The following is a 17,245-nucleotide window of genomic DNA, read 5'->3' on the forward strand; positions in this document are numbered from 1 at the left end:
GCACTATGAACAACCCCTCTATTTACATGTTATATTCTTGCATGTTGAGTCTCCATCATGCATATTCTAGGGCCTAGCTGTGGATCTAGTTTGTCTTACAAAACGAATCCACATGCAATCTGCAAACCATATTTTGAGAACCTCAAAAGCTACAATTCTTTGCTGTATATATATATATATATGTGAACCTAAAACCCAGAAGAAAATCCCTCGAATTTCAGCTCCAATCATGGAAATTTAATATTGTTCTTATACACAATTTGAATTTGAAATACATTAGAGCAAAAATTCCGATTAGGACAAGTTATAATTCCATGGTCCCCCAAGCTCCATGTTTATTGGGTTGCTTGAATTTCACAGGGTAACCATCATTTGAAGGGAATTTGATGTCCATATGTAGAAGCTCATTTATAATCCATTTGTCAAAAAGGATCCAACGGTTCCCAAGACTTATTTGTTCCTCTTTTCTTTTCCTTTTCTTTTGTCATATAAAGATAACATTCTCAATGTTCAAAATTGTTAGTCAATAGTCATTACACCTGATCAACCGAATCCATTTAACATATTATTATCTTAAAAAAGTCCACAGCTCATTATCTTCGCCAAATTAGAGAATCTTAAACTCTATTCGATAATAACACTAAACAAATTTGTTCTTGACATGGGTCTAAACTCATGTACTTACGTACATAATTTTTTCATATGACGACATAGTAAGTTGGATTGAAACCTAAAATGTGGCCACAACCCACAAGGGTGTTACTCCCGAATCGAACTCAAAATCTCCCGAGTCCATACGGTTTGATCCCAGAGAAATCCACAAACTAGGATATCACTAAAGTGGTTGTGTTGTACGCAATACGTTGTTCCCAATACTTATTTGTCATTTCTTAAATGGGTTGTTTGTAGGTGTTTACAAATATCTCTAACGTCACTAAATTTTTGGAACCCTTCTTAAAAATGAAGAAGTTTGGAAGTGTTTAGGGTCATATAAGTGAAAATGTGAAATTAACTATTAAAATCCACACCCTAACACCTCCAAAAACCAACCTCGAGACTTCCAAACATAGCTAGCCTTGGTCATGTCGAACCTAGAGAAATGAATGTCACTCATGCACACATCATTGAATACTGTTAAAGAGTGATGAGTGTTTATTACTTTATTATGATGAGCCACCTAGTTTAATGTCTTATTTTGTCAACGCATCATTTCTTAATCAAAGACAAAGAAGAAGACAAAAAAAACCCCAAAAACTATCCATAAACAAATAATTTTTTTTTTCCATTTTTGGTTTCTCATATGTATTTATATACCTCTCCATATACTAACATATATCCGCCATACTTCAAAAACCTCTCTCTCTCTCTCTCTCTCTCTGTCTCTCAAAGATGGAGAACCGGATGAAGCTGCGACTGTCTCGCATGTTTCGTGCCTCTTTCGGCTCGTGCCGGACGCGAAACATACCGGACGTTATTGAAAACGCCGTTTTCATCCCTCAAGACCAAACCCACGTCTTCCGTGTATTTGACCCACCGCCACCGTCCCCAAAGCCTCGATCTTTCCCTTCCGTTTGCAAACCCCAAACCGGGCCGAGACAGAAAGTATCCGACCGATACTACTCGCCTTTAGGTTTCGCCGACACATGCGGAAGCACGTGTACTCACGTATCTCCAATCTCTCCGTTCATGTATTATAAGAAGGAGCGGAAGAAGAGCAAAGATCAACGGTCAGGATCAAAACACAAAAGCAAGAAGAGTAAGAAGCCGCGCGTGAAGAGCACGAATAGAGAAGCGCGTCTCTTAAGCTCCTCCTCACGATATGACAGTGCCTATTACAGCTGGCTCAGCAGCGACGACGAAGACGACGACGAGGAAATGGACACGCACACGCTTTTCTCATCAAGGAGCACCACTCTCTCGTCGGACTCCTCAGGGTCTCTCCTCCGCAAGAGCCGGTGCTCTCGTAGGATGAAGAGGAGGGAGAGAGTTGGGCCCAGGAACAGAGAAATCGGGGGGAGCAATGCGTTACCATTAATGGACGGGAGAGTAAAAGACAGCTTCGCAGTGGTGAAGAAATCGAGTGATCCGTACAATGATTTCAGGACATCAATGGTGGAAATGATCGTGGAGAAGCAGATATTTGGAGCTCAGGATCTGGAGAAACTGTTGCAGTTGTTTATCTCTTTGAATTCCGATTGCCATCACAGGATTATTGTCGAAGTTTTTACAGAGATTTGGGAGGCTCTCTTCTCTGACTGGTCTTGAAGGGAAGACCCTACGAATTACTCTGTCGTTTGTACCTTTTTTTTCTTCTTCTTATTTTGGTGTTAGACTGTTAGTAAATGTTGTTTTTAGTTTAGTGTTCTAACTTAATCTGATTTAACTGTCTTAATTAATGGATTGAACCTTAATTAATCTGTCTCGATTGCTTTTCTGTTTAGTTTGTTTTTGAAAAGATAGAACAGAAAGTTTGTTTTGATTCGATGAGAGAAGAAAAAGGTGGTGGAGAAAAATAGGAAGACAAAATTAAGTCCTTGACTTTTTCAATTATAGATCAGTTTTTTTTGAAACTTGACAGATTGATTTGAAAGCTTTTGGAGTTTTGAAGAAAGTTGTTTTATTTCCTCTGGTGGTCTGAATTCTCCACTCTTTTTTATGACTAAAGGTTTAAACTCATATCGAACCCGAGTTACTAATTGAAGTAATAAAAATAAGATATATCATTTTGATGATTGAGATTTGATTCACCCTTCACCGTTTTAAAAAAAAAAAATTCATATCAAATATTCAAAAATAAAATTTATATAGTTTGAAGCTATGACAAAAAGTCAAGAAGCTATAAGCTAGATAACCAATAAATTTGAAATTTTCAATAATGTTGGTGACTATGAATTCTTTAAAAAAAATAATATTTGTTTGAAAAGATGGTACCAATTTGAAGGATCTATAATTGGAATATTACCTGGGGACAAAGTTTTTTTAAATCTTGTAAACCAATGTTAGCATAGCAAAAGAGACAACTCAACTTCACCAAAATACAAATGAAGAAGACAAAAATATATGTCATATTAACAGAATCAAACTATATATTATACACGGAGAAGACAAAACTATAGACACCCCCCACCCAACCCAACCATTAATTTTGTTTCTATCAGACTATCACAGTGACATTTCAACAAAGTACAATATCTTTAATTCAAATATTAAAAGAACAAAAGAAAATTGCTGAACTGGATTATATATTGAAACAAATGGAAACATGTACAAAGAAGGCTCTGGATACTGATACTCTTACGTATGTATGTATGTATGTGTTTGTTTGATTCTATATATATATATATATGAAGGGGGTTGACAGTTGAGAGGTCAATTTCAGTTGAATAAATGAGAAGAGAGTGAGAGAGATAAGACACAATGGAATGAGAAACTGTGTGAGGAATTGAACAGAGTGAATAACAACCAAAAATGTTTCTATATGAAGCTCTAGTTTGGTTGGTGCGTTCACTGCCTCTCTACTATATGTATCTATCAGTATCTATCCATCCATCTGGGTTTGATAGCTATTTCACATTTCCATTATCAAAATATATGAAAAGAGATCAATATTGAGATGTTGTTGTCTCTCCTCTCTCTCCGAGACTCTCTCTGTGAAATAATGACCCAATTAAGATAGCAGAGCAGAGCACTGTGAATTACTTTTTGTAGGAATCTAGGACGTCGTCGTTTTTCAAATTTAACGACAAATGCTGCAGCGAAATTGGTCTAAATGCGTATGTATCCCTTTATCCCTATCCCAACACCCAATCCCTAATGTCTGGTTATGTACAGTACTACAGTTGTTATTATAAATTGATGGATATGGAGTGTATTAGATATGGTGGTGGGCCTTTGCTTTTGCAGTCGCATTAAATGATCGCATTTTTTGGGTTACTGTGCTGCTTTTTCTGGGTCTCTCACAATCACGGGCAATGGGGTTGCCACAAAACGAAGCCCAATAAACGGGCCGGACTAGAGCCCACCACCCACCCATCTGACGCGGGGCGAGGTCTCTGTCATTCAGTACAAGAGACATAAGACTTGCTTCCAACGTCATCATCAAGCCCAGCCTGTCTTATGACTGTTCCGAGATTACTGCTGCTTCATTACTATTCTTGCCAACCAACGTCGAGTCCATATTGTTCAGTTGTTCCGTCTCTCAACGCCGGTCCCCCACCGGGCGCTTAGTAGCCGACGGCGGCCGTGTTTCTACACAAGAAATCGAGAAGGTGGACCGTAGACGCAGGAGGAGACGATAGGGGAGATATTGGAAAAAAAAAAACGTGATGAAGAGTCCGTTGAGGTGGGGACGGTGTCGATCCAGAAAATCAGAGATTATGAGATCGTGAGATGTTTGTGAGATCAGATGGGTTGGGCTGGGCCCGTTTGAAACGCTTTCGCGATTCCAGTCAGTGGCTCAGTGCCCGCCCTCGTGGGCCGAAATCCCCATCCCAGGTCATTAAATAAAAATAAAGTGGGCCGACCCTAACACGGACAGTGAATCCAGGCCTATGGCTTTTCGGGCTCACGGGCACTCGGCCCACATTACACCTCCAGGCATTGGAGTTTCAATTTTGAATGAGAAGCTGAAGAAGAGTGTCGTGCCTTGTCGTTATTTGATGCTCCGTCAATGGGGGTTAATACGGAAAAGGATTTGTTGGAATCATTCCAACAATTTCATTAGATCTACACCATTGACTATATTGGATGTAGTGTTATCAAATCAATATATCAGTGTTGTCAAATCAATATATCATTACATTAGATGATGTAGATATGATAAAATTACTGGAATAATTCCAACCCATATCCCGGTTAATACAACATGTGTCCCTGAAAGATGGCCCTGAAAATCAAAATGTGTCAATGATTTACTTCGATTAATAAAATATTTTGCAGATTATATATATATATATATATTTCAGGAGGATCTCCTCTTCTTCTCCTTGCTTTACGCAATTGACTTGTTTAGCTGAACTAAACAATTTCGCATTCTTCACCCACATCGATTGTGAGTCTTATCATTCTTTTTTATGCATACTACGTCATCTTATGTTCTCGTCTCTATTTCCTTTCCTTTCTTCGAATTCAGATTTCAATGTTTTGTCTTATTGCTTTGATCTATTGCTTCTCGATTTGATTGCGAATTATTTGCTATTTTGCTCTACGATTGTTCAGGAAAGTTTTTTTTTTTAATTTTATTTTTAGGGGTTGAAAGGGAACCGATCAGGGAATTGATTGCATTTTTTAATGTATCATCAGGTACGATTATTCTTTAAATCATCGTCGATCAATGTTCCTGTGCTACCCATGAGACTTAGGTCAGAGGGAGCTACTGTTTAGTTCATTTTAGCACCGATGTTTGATACCCATCTCTAGTTTAGACTCTCACAGTTCATGTTATTGTCGTTTGGAAATAAATTGGGCTGATAGTGGTTTATTTGGATGAGAGTTGATATTGGTCGAATTCATCAGCATTTTTTAGATGGATCTGATATGTAACTAGGGATGTTGTTGGAGTTTTGCGGGCATAGAGTGAAAACATGGAATTTCATGGTAATTCTCAGACTGAAATCGGGAAATTGGAACAAATTCGCTATCACTTTCTTTTGAAGAGCTTACACATTATTTTAGACTCGAGAATTCCTTCACTTCGCCCAAGTTATCGAAGTGGTGACCTCTCATCGGCTTCTAAAGTGAGAAACAGTGACAAATGGTTCTGTTTAGTTCTAGGGGACCGCCCTGCTGCTTTAGATAATCTGAATTTCTGGCACAGAAATCTGACGGGTCCTATGGTTATCGACATTATTCTTGTTCATGAACCTCGCAGTTCTTCATTGGAGGACAGCCATACTCCAACTTTGGCTATGGGAGCAACCGTTGAGACGGTTATAGAAAGGTGGATTGTTCAGTATGAGTCTCCCCAGGGTGCGACTCATCCTCTAATTAATGATAACAAGAAGACATACAAGAAGTGCATCATACTTCTACGGTCTCTTTATTCTCAAATGCGGCTCCTCCCTGCATATAGGATCTTTCGGCAGCTAAGCTCATCCAGTCAAAGTTACAATTTTGATATTATTTACAAGGTGTCTTCATGTAGTGAGCCATTCTTTCATGTACCGGAAGAATCAATGAAGGAATACACTTTTGTCCCTGTTGAGGCCCCTCCAGGGCGCCTTTGTGTTTCTGTGAGTTATTGTCCAACGCTAGCTGATTTCAACCTTGAGCCTTCAACATCTTTTCCACCGAGGATCATAACTGATTATGTTGGTAGCCCTACCACTGATCCTTTAAGGACTTTCTCTTCTTCAGAGAAGGATGTTGGGGCTAATTTTCCATTTGGAGTGAGAACTTCTTTTTCTGCTACTCAGCGCCCACATAGTTGGACTAGCGGATTTCATAAAGGAGCTCCTTTTACTCGGAATCAATCCCTTGGTGTATCTCCACCTGCATATTCCTCATCTTCTACACGTCATGATTTTCCATATCCGCCAGCTGATATCTATGGCCAAAGAATTCAAAATTATAGACCGCCAACACATCACAAGTCCACCAGTTATGATGAGTATCATCTTTCACCTCCGTTCTCTCCTTCTGCCTCCCCATCGCCCCCAGCAAATTATTCTAACCACACACAAACTCGTTATCATTCAGAAACTGCCCCTGTAAGCATTCCCCTTCCTGTAACTGGAAAAAGTTTAAGATATCTTTCTCCTAACTTTTCTGACCCTAGTAGACAAGCCCTTCCGCCTTTATCTCCAAGGAATGCAAGACATGATCCTTCATCAGAGGGGTCTCCATCTAGTATACGATCATATAAGAAAACAGAAGCTGTAAGGGCTGGGGACTTAGGCATGACAAATCAGAACTCTCCTCACAAGGTAATTTTTGTTTACATTTCTGCTTTTGGAGTTATGTTTGTTACTCATTGAAATTATCTTTGCATCTTTTTTTGGCTCACTAGAAGCTTAAATTGTAATTATTTTCTAGGTGTATAGAGATAGTAAAGATGATTCAGGGAGATTCTCAGGATTATTGTCTTCTAGCGGCTCACCACGTATTGGATTTTCTAGAAGCTCTAGCAGGTTATCTTTCCAGGATGAGTTGGATGATTGTCCCTTTTCATGTCCTTTTGATGTGGATGATGTTGAAACATCCGATTCCCATCTTAGGTAACTCTGCTTACCATACTTCTTTTATCGTCTCATTGCCTTATCTCCCTTTGCAGGTCTTACTTGTATTTGATGTGGTTATAAAGAATAAGACATGGAATTACTAATTCGAGGTTCACTTCTTGTTATAAAGAATAGGACATGGAATTACTAATTCGAGGTTCACTTCTGGTTATAAAGAATAGGACATGGAATTACTAATTCGAGGTCCTGAAGTGCAAAATCACTTCAGATGCCCTGAATCCTCCAGCTTGTCACCAGGTGGAATGGAAAAAATAACTTGAAGAGATCTACTTAAAGTCAATAGTTGTTTAATATTGTAAATTGGTCTTCATTTTGTATAAAAATCATCAATTAATATTAATTTGCATTTTACCCAGAGTAGTTGAGGGGTCCATATTGGAGATCTGATGTGGACTGCTAACCTGAATTGCGCATTGAATATTGAGCTTGCTCTGGGTGCTGGAGTTTATTTAGAATTGCCAACATTTCTGATAATCTTGCATTGTTTCTGAAGTTTGTAATGTGAGAATAACAGCTGTGCTGTGATGTATTGATGAGGAAATCATTATGAGATCTTGAGCACGCAAGTTTAAACTTACCTAAAGGTGGAGTTGTGGTTGGCTATGTTGTTCTTGAGCTATATATACTATGATATTTCTGAAAATATAGAATATTGAAGTCCACTTTGATTCTTCAAGAGATCTAATCAATTAGCTAAAATTACCCTAGGTGGCTAACATGACAATAAATTATAGGCTTTTTCTAATTATTTTGGTGAGCGCATAAAACTTGGCCGTGGAGTTTTATGTTTGCTGCTTGAGGTTTTTGACTTTTAAAAATTGTGCTATTGTTTGAATTCCTTTCAGTTTCATGATAATGTTCAAAGTTACTCTTCTTTTATCCATAATGCAAGCTTGAGTGATTTCTAGCTTACTCTAGAAACAACTGGAGTTCCCTTCGCACGATAGCTCACTTGTTAAGTTTTCAAACTAGTTATTGATTTTCGGAGTGCATGTAAGATTATGGCATGCTTTCCAACTTACTCATCTTGCTCTTTTTCTGGACGTTTAGTCAGAACATTGAATCAACATCGACTTTATTGCCTATGGGTAGAAAATCTCAAGATGCTGCTGTTGGTGTTCTCGTTCATATGCTTAGAACAGCACCTCCTTTACGCCAAGATCCAAGTTGTTACTCATCTCATTCCGTGAGGACCGAGTTTGAGGGTGGAGTTGGTACAGCGTCTGGTTTCTTTATGCCTAGGAAGACTGCAGATGCACTAGAAGAGCTCAGGAGCTACCGAGACATGAAAGACCTACTACTTTCCAAAAGCGGAATTCGAGTGCTTGGCAAAGAAGAAGCTTAGCTGCTGATTTTCAGATATGTATGGCTTATGTAAAGACTGGAGTCTGGAGCTCCCAAAGGAATGTTGAAAATGGAATCCATCCAAGTCAATACTAGAATGCTGTGGAGCCATGCTGTTTTAGTTGTTTTCATATGGAAGTAGATCAGATAGATGTCTTTGAAGAATGGATTGACAAGTAATGTACATATCATGATTGAGGATTGGTTACTTGTATGAACTTTGTCAGTTTAAATGAATGACCTTCTCAGTTATATAAACTATACCATTCTCAGTTTCTCAGTCATTGCAAATGACAGAATGATGTATATAAACTCTTACTTATCCTGTTTACAGAACGGATCCCATAAAGAATATGACTATAGGTATGATATTGTTGGTCGTATGCTTCTGTGTATTTCATCATCAGATACAAAGATGAGTATAGAAGCACTATATTGACATACAAAAGTTGCTCAAACTCACATTTCACGGTAGTGAATGACTAGAATTGGAAAATAACAAGGGAAAACAAACAAAGGCTCCGCGCACCATTCAACCTGCACACAGAAGGCTTTGTTCCCCAGTCAAAAGGTATTACAAAATACCAACTGGCTATGCCATCACAACAAAGCCTGATGAACAAAGAAGCCATCCATCGCATCCTCTGCCTACCACATTCCCGCATCAGTTGGCTGGAGTTTTCGTCGACGATTCCACAAATTAAATCAGCTACTGGAATGAGATACTAAAATGTGATGCTCATTGAGATGCTTCTGAAATTCTGCCAAGCGGGTCTGCAGTCGCAAAATACCTGCAGCCTTCTGGGAAAGGATGGCACTTAATTTAGATATATAACTGTCTACTTGATAGCCTGCTTGGTCAGCCTCAACTAATAGGTCCATCTCCTGCACATATGTATTCTCAGTCATACCAGATATTACCATCGCATGCCTAACCAAAAGAAACTCATAATATGGATTTTTACAGACCTCCCTAACAATTTCTATGGTCTCCTCCACTTGTTTATGATGAGCTGATATGAGGCTTTCCTCTTCCTGTTAATCATGATCAAAAAGCACCACTTGATTAGTGAAAGATCAAAGAAAAGAGTGTTAGAAACATAGGACATGATTACCTTCAAGAGGGCATTAAGATCTTCATCTGAATGGAAAGTGCTAGTTATCCCCTTGTCCTTAGGAGCTGATATTTGGTAAGTCCCTCCCTTATTGTTCTTTAATGATGGTTTATCTTTTTCATAGGAATCATCTTCAGCAATCCCATTATCCTGACCCCTGTAACATTCAGAATGGAGAGTAGCAACAGATTTTCCCTCTACCCTTCCACTAGGAACACGATCCACTTTAAGAGGTGGAGATGCTTCTTTTTCAATCGGTTTAGAGTCTTTGGACCACCCGAATCTGTTCATTTCATTGGTAACATCATTTATGCCATCGCCAACGGTTGGTTCAGCTGGCAAAGCTGAAGACAAAGACAATGTTGTTGAGTCTCTGAGGTTTGAAGAAGAATATAATGAATCTCTCTTGGAGCCAGTCCCTTTCGATAGGCTCTTCACCCTGAATTTAATTATAAATCAGAAATATAATGGCTGATATTGAAGCCCCTCACCCTCAACTATTGAAGAAAGCACATTACCTGTCAGCATATCTTAATGTGTTAAGAGTATGTTCACAAGATCCTGAGCTTGGTGAGATACATGATATCATGACAGTGCGGGAGTCCCCAACAAAGGAGTCTCTAAGAACTTCAGTCAACTTACTCCCTCTGAAAGGAATGTGACCCTGGTCATTATCAAGGGCTCTAATGCATTCTTTCAAAGCGAGTAAGCTTTTGTTAATTTCAGCACCTTCAATTCTGCCCCCAAAAAATAAATGAATTAAGATCAACCAACTGCAAGTTGAACCATACAGTATAAAAAGCCTTGTGCATTCTTTAAAGTCTTAACAGAGAGTTAAATATAAAGAAAATGGGACGCGGTCATCCTGTTGGTGCATCGAGAACCTGGAAGCTGCCCCTACGACTAGCTATTCATTCCGCAACTACATGCATGCAGGGTGTTTGACTTCTACTTGAAGGAAACATGATCAACCTACCTGGTCTGCTTATCATTATCTGTAGTATCAGCACCGCGCTCACTTCCAGCAAGATCTATGAAAGAGAGCTTCCCAACAAGTCTTGCCGGTTTTGTTTCAGATCCATTGGCTGATCTTTTTACAGCAAGCTGAAGTATAGCATGTGATCGGGAGGACTCCTCATTTGCGCCAGTCGTGCCTGTGCTTCTTGTAGCATTTCCTTTCTCAACAAAATCTTTTATGGTCTCAACATCAGATACTCTGTATTCTTGCAAACCTACAATGCATACTTGCTGTTTTCCATCCTCCCTCATGCAAAGCTTTCTGCAAAATTTGACCAGCGTCCACTAAATTGAACACAGCCGAACACTTTCATGGCCATCTAAACCAAGAAGAAATAACTTACTTCCGATCGTTGAGGAGATCAAAAAGTTTGCCTCCGTAGATCTCAAAGAAACTAACATGCAACTGAAAGCCTTGATTTTGATATTTATGGTACATCAATCTGAAAATATCTTGGGATGCTTTCAGGGGCAGTGGTTGCATAGTATAAGTTTTTCCACTCCCTGGACATGCAAATAAGATGAAGTCAGGTTTATTCATCATGCTATAATCAATGAAGATAAGAATCTTTTAGCAAACATCTGAAGAGATACAAGTTCTCAGTCATGTAGTCAGGACATTAAATACTACACAAATATAAACTTCTGGTTTAGTGCATATCAGTGGGAAATTGGGAATCAAACAGCAAATTCATGAACCCAAAATCTGGAGACTGCTGTGCTTGCTGACTATGAAATCAAGCACACAAATTCAATCATAAGACAACCATGCTACTTGCCTGTTTGCCCATATGCAAAGCATGTAGCTTTTGTGCGTTGGAAGATTAGAGGAACAATGGGCTCCACCGTCTCTGAGTACACCTACAGTATGAAAACAAAATTTTAACAGTAACAAACATTGGAATCAGCAGAGAATATGCTCATAATGCAAGCAAACTCTTGCAGACACATACTTGATCATTTGACACATTTTCACTCAGCACCGTATCAAAAACAAATCCATGTTGCTCCACGTATTCTGTTAAGTCAACCTGCAATGGGAACTTAATTATCACAAAAAGGGACAAAATTAACTCAGTTCAGCAAAATGTTCGATCTCAAGCCAAATCGGTTGGCTACACAAGTTATATTCCTGTATATACGACACAAGAATAAATCACAACCTGCTGTAGTGCTAAAATCCAGGTTTGGGATGAGAGATATGCCTGACTGACAACGACACTACTCAAATCATCCCACCCTTCGGTTCTAGGTTCCAAGTTCCAAATACAAGTTACATGAAGAAACAGTGAATATAATGATGTCTATGAACATGGAAGGGATCCGGGGCTTAAATTTGCATATTCATTGTATTAATTTTTAAGATGATGATTCACCAGTTGCTCACCTTGAGTTTTGCCTCATAAACAGTAAGTGAACTGGAATTTGGTTCTACAGCAATAATATCTTCCTCTTTCTTCCATATTTCTTTTTTGTTTAATGGTCTCTTGCGTACCTGCATTGAAGATTACCATTCCATTAGCCACACAAAATTTAAAAAGGATTTTATCAAAGTTTTGTCCTTAAGATCAATTGATCATGAAATTTCAACTGAAAGATTACAAGAAGCCAGGTCTGATAAATCAATTGGGAAAGAAAATAGTTAAAGAAATCAAAATGCCAAGTACATGGATAAATCATAAAGGAATATTTGAAATGGCATCACAAAGACATACCACTACTTTGATCTTAGCAACACTGTTGGATCTCTCTTTATCAGATGAAAAGCTCTTAAGAAGGTTATTCTCAAGTGAACCCCGAGACCTACTGGTAATTTTGTTTGCAGCTATATGTGGCTCAGTATCATCATAGCTTCTCCTTCTAGCATGCACAGAATATGAATAATTTTCGTAACGACTGCGAACCTGCATATGGCGCTGGAATGTGAGTTTGCCATAAATTATATCTTAGCTTTACCAGTTTGAAATAAAAACCATATTAAGAAAGGGCCAACATTATTGGTGCACAAAAGGCACTCCACTACTATTATTATTGTTATAGAGAAAGGTCGGTACCAAACAGTCTAATCAGGACTCTGTCAATAACAAAAGGAGAATTCATACAACAAAACAATGGAAAACCTGAGACATAATCCACTTTTTCTTTCCCCAAAGAAAACCTATCTGCACTGTTAAAATGATAAAGGGAAAGAGAGGGAACCTCTGGCAGCAGCTCTGTGTCAAAAGAATGGATATCAATCAAACCGGGACTGAGCTCTCCCGGGGAAATATTTTCATCTCCAACCTTCCTCATGCTGAAGGAGCGAGAGAAAACAGGGGGAATTGAAGAATCCGGTGATTTCCTGGTCGTTCTCGAACCCTGAACTCCTCCAACTCCGCCGTAGAGACTGAAATCCTGTACTCAAAACGTTTTGTCCCATGGAATTGCTTGCATTGCAAGATTGAATTTTCAATGCAGTTCAAAATATAGGAAAAGTAAATAAAAAATATATTAAAAAAAACCTGTGAGGAGGAGTGGAGCCATTTTCCGTCGAAGGAGGCGTCAAGGAAGTTTTCAGAGTACTGACGCTGGTGGTACGCCGTCGAATTCGATCTAGACATCCGTCTCCCCACCGCGTTCATATCGTCACTCTCTCTATAAACTCAGACGATCAAAAATGTATATCTCTCACAACCCTGCCGGCGGAACAGGTATTATATACAAGTGCAGAGAGATCTTGTGAGACGCTGCCATGTTCGATGGTTTTTGTGCTTTATCTATCGCTTTCTTCAATCTCTTTAGTCAAAGAGTAGAGCAGGTCAAATGAATTTTTCGAAACTTTGCAAAAGGAAGAAGAGAAAGAGGACAAGTTATTGGGCCCGGTAGCTCTCTTTTCGACCGAGTCTGGCCCACAAACCATGCGCGCATGGCTCGCACTGTCACAGTTTGACTCGACATGGTTAATGTTTGGCTTGGTATTGGTCAACTCGCTGGAGAAGAATCGTTGGACCCACGTCGCTCACTGACCCCACCACCACTTTTACTGTTTTACATTATTATTGCTTTTTATAGTTTTATTATATAGAAATACTAATTTATAATTTTCGTTCGAATATTCATCGCCCGTTACTCGCGCCTTTTAGGTTTTCTTTCCTCTACAATACAGTCTACAGGACACTCATCATAATCGCAAGCAATTGCAAGACATTTGTGACCAGAAATAGTGAAATGGCGCAAGCAGCGAGGCTCAACCTGCGAATGCAAAAGGAGCTGAAGCTCCTCCTCACAGACCCTCCTCCCGGCGCCTCCTTTCCGCTTCTCTCCGCCGACACTGATCTCTTCTCCCTGTCCACCATCGATGCCCGTACAACCCTAATCCTTTTTATTCTTATTTGAATTTCATTTTTCTATCGTTTAATTGAATTTATGCCGTTCTGACCTCAGAGATTGAAGGTCCTGAAGGGACGGTATATGCCAATGGAATCTTTAATATCAGAATTCAGATCCCCGAAAGGTTTGTCAATACATAGATTTTTAGGTTTTTTTGGCGCTTTTCGCTGGGGCATTAGTTGTTTGAGATTGCAGTAATGATTTTAGGGTTTTTTTTTTTCTTTGGTCATCGGGGAGTGTTTGTAGGTACCCATTTCAGCCACCGAGTGTGACCTTTGCCACGCCCATTTACCATCCTAATATTGATAACGGAGGTCGGATTTGCCTCGACATTCTCAATCTTCCTCCCAAGGTGATAATAATTCTTGCAGACACGTTTTTATCGATCTTCTTAGTTGATTGGAACTGATTCAATCCATTTTGGTGCTTATATATTTTGCAATTGTAGACTCCCTCGCAAATTTTGTAGCTTTGAATGAGTTTTCGCAGTTTATTTTACCATGCGGTATACATTTCTGAAGGTTTTGGCTCATGGTCATAGACATGGCTGCACTTCTCTATTGGAAAGCTAATGCTAGAATTAATTTAATTTCTGGAGTTCCTTCCACAATCAACCACCATCCCTGTTTTGGAAGAGAATTGTTTGTATGATTCTTACTTAATCCACTCTGCAATAAGTTTCGGTTAGCTAGGCGACACCTCTCTCACTTCTTTAATGAACAATCTTGAATTATTCATATTAACTATAAAAGCTCAAGAAGAAAGAAAAGGAACTATAATAATCTGCTGTGTCCCCTCCTGAAATAGGCAACTGGTTTATGGAAGAATCAGGTTTTGTGTGCTATAAACTCAAGCAGTTCAATTTTTTTAGCTCTGTCATTACTTCCAGAGTCATGTTTGATTAATGCTTTCTTTCCACGATCAACCAAAGTGGTTAGAAGGCAAGTTTCAATACCTTGGAACACATTAGCAGGATAACAGTTGAACTTTTGCTGAAATTGATTGTCGTCTCTTAACTTATTTGTTCTTGTTGATTTCCATTTGCCATTTGGGATGGGGAACCTATTGAGTTAGGATCAATGTGACGTTATGTTTATTTTTTATTTTTTTGTAACGATGGAACCCACAGCCTTTTGGGTGCACACTGAGTAAACCATTGGGCCTACACAATAGGGTATAATCCATGTGTGGGCTCATGCCTCTAGTTTGATTTGAACCATGGTGGGAGGGAGTACAGACGTCGTGTTTATTTAGTACATATAATTTGTAACAAGCCTCAGTTTCTGATTTTAATAGGGAGCATGGCAACCATCACTCAACATTTCAACTTTGCTAACTAGCATAGGATTGCTGCTGAGTGAACCAAATCCTGACGATGGATTGATGTGTGAGGCTGTAAGTGCATTTGTACACAAATTGGTAGACATCAGTTATGCCTGAAAAGATGGCTTTGATATGTGATATAGTTGGATTTATGTGCAGAGCAGGGAATACAAATACAACAGGCAAGCCTTTGACCAGAAAGCACGGTCTATGACAGATAAATATGCCAAGGCTGGAGCTGGTGGGATTAGTTTCAGATCTCAATGTACTCAAACTCAATCCAATTCAAGCATGGTACTACAGTAGACATACATGTGTTGATTTCATGTTTATGCCAGAATTCATCTCCTAAAGAAACAATCTTTATTGCAGATGGAGTTCAAAAAATTGGGGGCGCAGAAACAAGATTTGATAAATGATCCTGTTTCTAGTAGTAAGAAGCCATATGAGGTCTCTCAGAATTTGATGTTGGGCTCTCCAGCCTCGAACCAAAGAAGGGGAAGGGACAATGATGAGGAGGAAAATGTGGTGTTTAATTACTCCCTGTCTTACTCACAAGATCAGATGGCAGTTAAAGTAAAGGGAAAAGAGTTGGAAGAGGCTATTCCTGAGTATAATCTGGGCCATATGAAAGAAGGAGTTTCGAAGCGAAATTTATCACTGAATTCCTACGCTCCCTGTCACAAGAGAGAGTGGAATAAGGAGAAGGTAGTGCTACATCAGTCTCCTGTTCTATCACGTAACTTGAATGCTTTGGCTTCATTTGAAGCTAGCAACAGTCATGAGCAACTACATCATGAGCATCAAAATGATTTTTTTACGGATGGAAAAAGGATGAGTTTAGCAAAGCTGTGTCGGGTCAGCAAGAAACAGTCAACAGGTTCTGTGGATTCATGCCAAACGGATGATGGTAATAATGAGAAAATGTGTGATGCTCCTCAATCATCACCCTCGCCCTACCCTGCCCATTTTATCACATCAGGTGGAGGCTTGCCAGCTGCCCTGTCTATTAACCATAATGAACTATGTCCTGATGATACAACAATTGATAGGATGGGAAGCGACTCATTCAATACGAAGTTCCCAGAAGTATATCCAGTGAGTAAAAGGCTCTCCCTGGGACTTAAAAGCTCATCAGCAGGACTGGACAATGACGACAAGGAGAATGTGATGCCAATTCTTAAGTTGCCAACTCCAAGCCCTCAAACCTCTCCTAAAAAGAGTGGCAATGGACGGAAACTGTCTCTTGGTCCTCTGACCTCATCGCAAGAAAGGGACAATAGTAACATTGAGCAGGGCTCATCTTCTCCGAACTGTATGGATACATGTAACTCCTTGTCTATGCAACATCAGTGCAGGTTTGATGGCAAAGAGAAGTCTAATCTAAACAATATGACGACTGATGGTGGGATTGGACAAGAAGCAATAGAAGAATCATCAATACCCAGAGAACTAATTGTGGTAGATAGTGAAGACAGTGAGGAGGAGGATAATGTCAGAGGAGCATCAAGATTTAAACTGTCACTTGTGCGAAAGCGCATGGGAAAGAGGAGAGCTCAAGCTTGAAGATTGTAACAGCTCTCTAGTCGGCTTCATTTTGTGATTTTCAACAAACTTTATCCTCTTTGATTTAATTAGCCATTGTACATGACATCTTATGGAACCCCCAGGTTGCCCAGAGAAAAAGGTCCTTTCTAGCATTATGTTGAAGACATGTTGAAAGTAGACTTGAAACCGGCATTGTGTTCAGTGTTCACTGGATTACAAGTATCTAGAGATGTCAAACGGGCCGGAGTCCCGTTTGCCTGGAACAGAAGCCCATGTGTTCTTCAGGGCTGG

The 17,245-nt window shown here is 39.4% G+C and overlaps 4 protein-coding genes and 1 long non-coding RNA gene across 7 annotated transcripts; 4 read left to right on the forward strand and 1 right to left on the reverse strand.

The window, feature by feature from the left end:
* The first annotated feature begins 1,353 nt into the window (after positions 1-1,353).
* LOC119997565 (transcription repressor OFP8) lies at positions 1,354-2,343 on the forward strand. The gene has a single exon (XM_038844680.1). It carries the CDS (start codon positions 1,390-1,392, stop codon positions 2,263-2,265), a length of 876 nt encoding a protein of 291 aa, XP_038700608.1. The 5' UTR covers positions 1,354-1,389; the 3' UTR covers positions 2,266-2,343.
* Positions 2,344-4,885: 2,542 nt separating this feature from the next.
* LOC119996493 (autophagy-related protein 13a-like) lies at positions 4,886-8,843 on the forward strand. Of its 3 annotated transcripts, none has more exons than XM_038843151.1 (4): positions 4,886-5,050; positions 5,302-6,923; positions 7,033-7,214; positions 8,289-8,843. In XM_038843151.1, exons 2-4 carry the CDS (start codon positions 5,583-5,585, stop codon positions 8,581-8,583), a joined length of 1,818 nt encoding a protein of 605 aa, XP_038699079.1. In that variant the 5' UTR covers positions 4,886-5,050; positions 5,302-5,582; the 3' UTR covers positions 8,584-8,843. The 3 variants fall into 3 exon arrangements, with proteins under 3 accessions (XP_038699079.1, XP_038699081.1, XP_038699080.1); XM_038843153.1 differs by having other exon boundaries at positions 8,293-8,843; XM_038843152.1 differs by having other exon boundaries at positions 4,900-5,050; positions 5,248-6,923.
* Positions 7,240-7,815, forward strand: LOC119996494. Its single transcript, XR_005467876.1, has 2 exons — positions 7,240-7,327; positions 7,375-7,815. It is a non-coding gene; the product is annotated as an uncharacterized LOC119996494 (long non-coding RNA).
* Positions 8,844-8,909: 66 nt separating the features above from the next.
* Positions 8,910-13,523, reverse strand: LOC119996492 (kinesin-like protein KIN-13B). Its single transcript, XM_038843149.1, has 12 exons — positions 13,216-13,523; positions 12,914-13,108; positions 12,430-12,618; positions 12,102-12,209; positions 11,668-11,745; positions 11,494-11,575; positions 11,059-11,218; positions 10,674-10,976; positions 10,216-10,434; positions 9,698-10,136; positions 9,552-9,617; positions 8,910-9,467 (listed from the first exon to the last, which is right to left on the reverse strand). Exons 1-12 carry the CDS (start codon positions 13,333-13,335, stop codon positions 9,288-9,290), a joined length of 2,139 nt encoding a protein of 712 aa, XP_038699077.1. The 5' UTR covers positions 13,336-13,523; the 3' UTR covers positions 8,910-9,287.
* Positions 13,524-13,832: 309 nt separating this feature from the next.
* Positions 13,833-17,108, forward strand: LOC119995915 (probable ubiquitin-conjugating enzyme E2 37). The gene is made up of 6 exons (XM_038842390.1): positions 13,833-14,057; positions 14,138-14,207; positions 14,330-14,435; positions 15,380-15,478; positions 15,566-15,700; positions 15,779-17,108. Exons 1-6 carry the CDS (start codon positions 13,922-13,924, stop codon positions 16,970-16,972), a joined length of 1,740 nt encoding a protein of 579 aa, XP_038698318.1. The 5' UTR covers positions 13,833-13,921; the 3' UTR covers positions 16,973-17,108.
* Positions 17,109-17,245: the final 137 nt, after the last annotated feature.

The sequence above is a fragment of the Tripterygium wilfordii genome, chromosome 4, assembly GCF_013401445.1.
Source record: "Tripterygium wilfordii isolate XIE 37 chromosome 4, ASM1340144v1, whole genome shotgun sequence".
In the NCBI taxonomy this organism is placed as follows: Eukaryota; Viridiplantae; Streptophyta; class Magnoliopsida; order Celastrales; family Celastraceae; genus Tripterygium; species Tripterygium wilfordii.